We start from the raw sequence: 2365 nt of genomic DNA on the forward strand, positions 1-2365 counted from the left end.
GCACCAAGTTTTGTTTTGTTTTGTTTTGTTTAAAGATTGTGAGTTTTTCTTGGCCATAAAGATTATTTTCATGATTCGTGATTTTCCAGGTATTGACATGGCAGCTCTATTCTGTCTAATTCAACAGAACTCATCAATGAGTACTTAGAGAAGGCCTCAGGTTCTGTTGGCCACTGGGCCCGGGTAGTTCATGCCCAGCATAGATCCCAGCCTGGGGCAGACACATTAACCTTCAACCTTGCTGCTGGGAACATCAGCAGCCAAAAATCATTATGCCCCAATAATAATGTAAGGATTTAATGGCATCATTGTCCTATTATTACTAATTTTGTATAGTTTAGCCTCCTATAATATTATTCTAACAGGAGATAGTCTTTGTTTCATTTATTTATTTATTTGTTTGTTTGTTTGTTTGTTTATGCATGCAGGCTTTAAGATACCCAGAGCCCTCAAGAGACATCAGATGGCAACCAGGTTGTTTGGAATATGCAAATCCACTTTGGGAATTGAGAGCAGACACTGGGAAATGAATCTCCAGTTGAACCTGTTTTCTCTTGTCTGGTTCCTTCCCACCCTCCACTCTCACTACTATTGGAACTCCCAAAGTCAAAGCAGTAGTGATTTTTCCCCTGGTTGCTACAGTTAAGACACCAGTGCCTTCCCGTAGCAAAGAGGTTGGTGGGGGATAAACAGGTGAGAGTCCCACTCCTGAACTGTTTTCGGGGAAATTGTAGCTGTACCAAAAAGGATTTTCTCCACCCTAACCTAATTTTTACCCATCTGAGACATTTTACCTCCCACCTGGCTTTGAATGGTATCTGTCAGGCTTCCTGGGCTGCTCTGCTGTCTCACTTCTGAAGGTCACAGCATAGAACACTTCATTGTCAGCAGCAATGACTTAAATGTTATTCCCTCAGCATCAGAATCTCTAGCGAGGGAGGGAGAATATTTCCTCATAGCGGGGAGGAGAGAAGGAGACAGAGTTCTCATCTCCCAGCTGTGTCTCTTCTAGCTGCTCAGCATCGGGGATGGACCTGAAATGTGAGCAGAAAACACAGATGTGTTACGGCCCACAGCACCACTCCCAGAAGCAATGCCACCAACTTGGCAACAGGCTGCACACAGATTTGCATTCACCTACCACCTTCCTTATAGATGCAACACAGCACAGACCATGACTGTGACAGCTGTGACAGCTGGAAAAGGGAGCCGCTCTGCCACACACACCATACCTGTCATTTCCATCATTCAGGAAGGAAGGGTAGTCCTGGTCGTCAACAAAGGCAGCATTCTCTGGAGGGTAGATGGTGTAGTACTGAGGAGGGCTTGGTGTGGCAGCTGCCATCACTCCAGATGGTGTGAGACCACGAGGGTTCACCACTGGCTGCAGGTAGGTGGTGTTCATCCCAATTGGCTCTTGAGAGCCATAAGGGGGAGGAATATACTGCACCACAGTAGCCCCATGGAAGGTGATGGGTTGGTTGATACCAGTGAAAACAAACGATTGTCCTCCTGCCGCCTGCTCCGAGTCCAGGGCCCTTTCCTCGCTTTCTTTGCACAATTGACAGGAGAGCATTTTGAACTTGCACACAGCAATCAGGACGAATGTCACCCCAACTGACAGCAGGATGGGCCCGAGGAGCTGAGTCCACTCAAAGTGGGAGACCCCTTGGTATTTGATCCAGCCCATGACGGTGAACGTGATCCCCACCAGTCCCAGGAAGATGCCTGAGAAGAGTAAGGTGGCCCCTGCCTTGTCATCATCGGACACCTGGATGTCCGCAGTACTGGGTGTGTAAGGAGTGACCGAAAACACATTGAGAGGGAATTCCTCCAAGCGGCTGCTGCCCTGCTCCATCATCCTCACACGATCACCTGCTTCTTAGAAAGGAAAGGGACTGTGAGAGCTCCTAAGAGCAGAGCAAAGGAATCACAGGTTCAGATTAGTTATGGAAGAACTTTGGGCTTCTGTGGTTAACAGAGTAGAACAGGCAGAGGCCTGAACTTTGTTAAGAAGGATAAAGGTCTGAGAAATGAAGCCTGAAGCTTTCTTATGTCAACAACTGGAGGTCTCTGCTTTGCAATTCAATGACAAGCTCTCTCTCTCATTCACATGCATTCATTCACTCATTCAAAAAGTGCTTCTTGAGCTGCCTTATGTGTTAGGACGCACTTTTCTGAACAGTTAAGGCACTGTTCCAAGGCCCTGTTTGTATCCTACCAAAACCAGGGTTGTAGAAATGGCAATGACCTCCAGGGCCTCTGGCCCTGTAGGAGACCTTGATATATTGACCACAAGCTCAGACATTTAACCCAATTTTCCTGCTGGGTCAGTTCATTAGAAATAAGTAGGCACCTATTTCTT

General features: G+C 46.8%; 1 protein-coding gene across 1 annotated transcript; it reads right to left on the reverse strand.

Annotated features, from left to right (window-relative positions):
- Positions 1-928: 928 nt before the first annotated feature.
- On the reverse strand, positions 929-1899 carry TMEM174 (transmembrane protein 174). Its single transcript, XM_011372722.2, has 2 exons — positions 1233-1899; positions 929-1034 (listed from the first exon to the last, which is right to left on the reverse strand). The coding sequence occupies exons 1-2, from the start codon at positions 1859-1861 to the stop codon at positions 929-931; spliced, it is 735 nt and encodes a 244-aa protein (XP_011371024.1). The 5' UTR covers positions 1862-1899.
- Between the last annotated feature and the right edge of the window lie 466 nt (positions 1900-2365).

Source organism: Pteropus vampyrus, unplaced genomic scaffold (assembly GCF_000151845.1).
Source record: "Pteropus vampyrus isolate Shadow unplaced genomic scaffold, Pvam_2.0 Scaffold213, whole genome shotgun sequence".
NCBI classification, from domain to species: domain Eukaryota; kingdom Metazoa; phylum Chordata; class Mammalia; order Chiroptera; family Pteropodidae; genus Pteropus; species Pteropus vampyrus.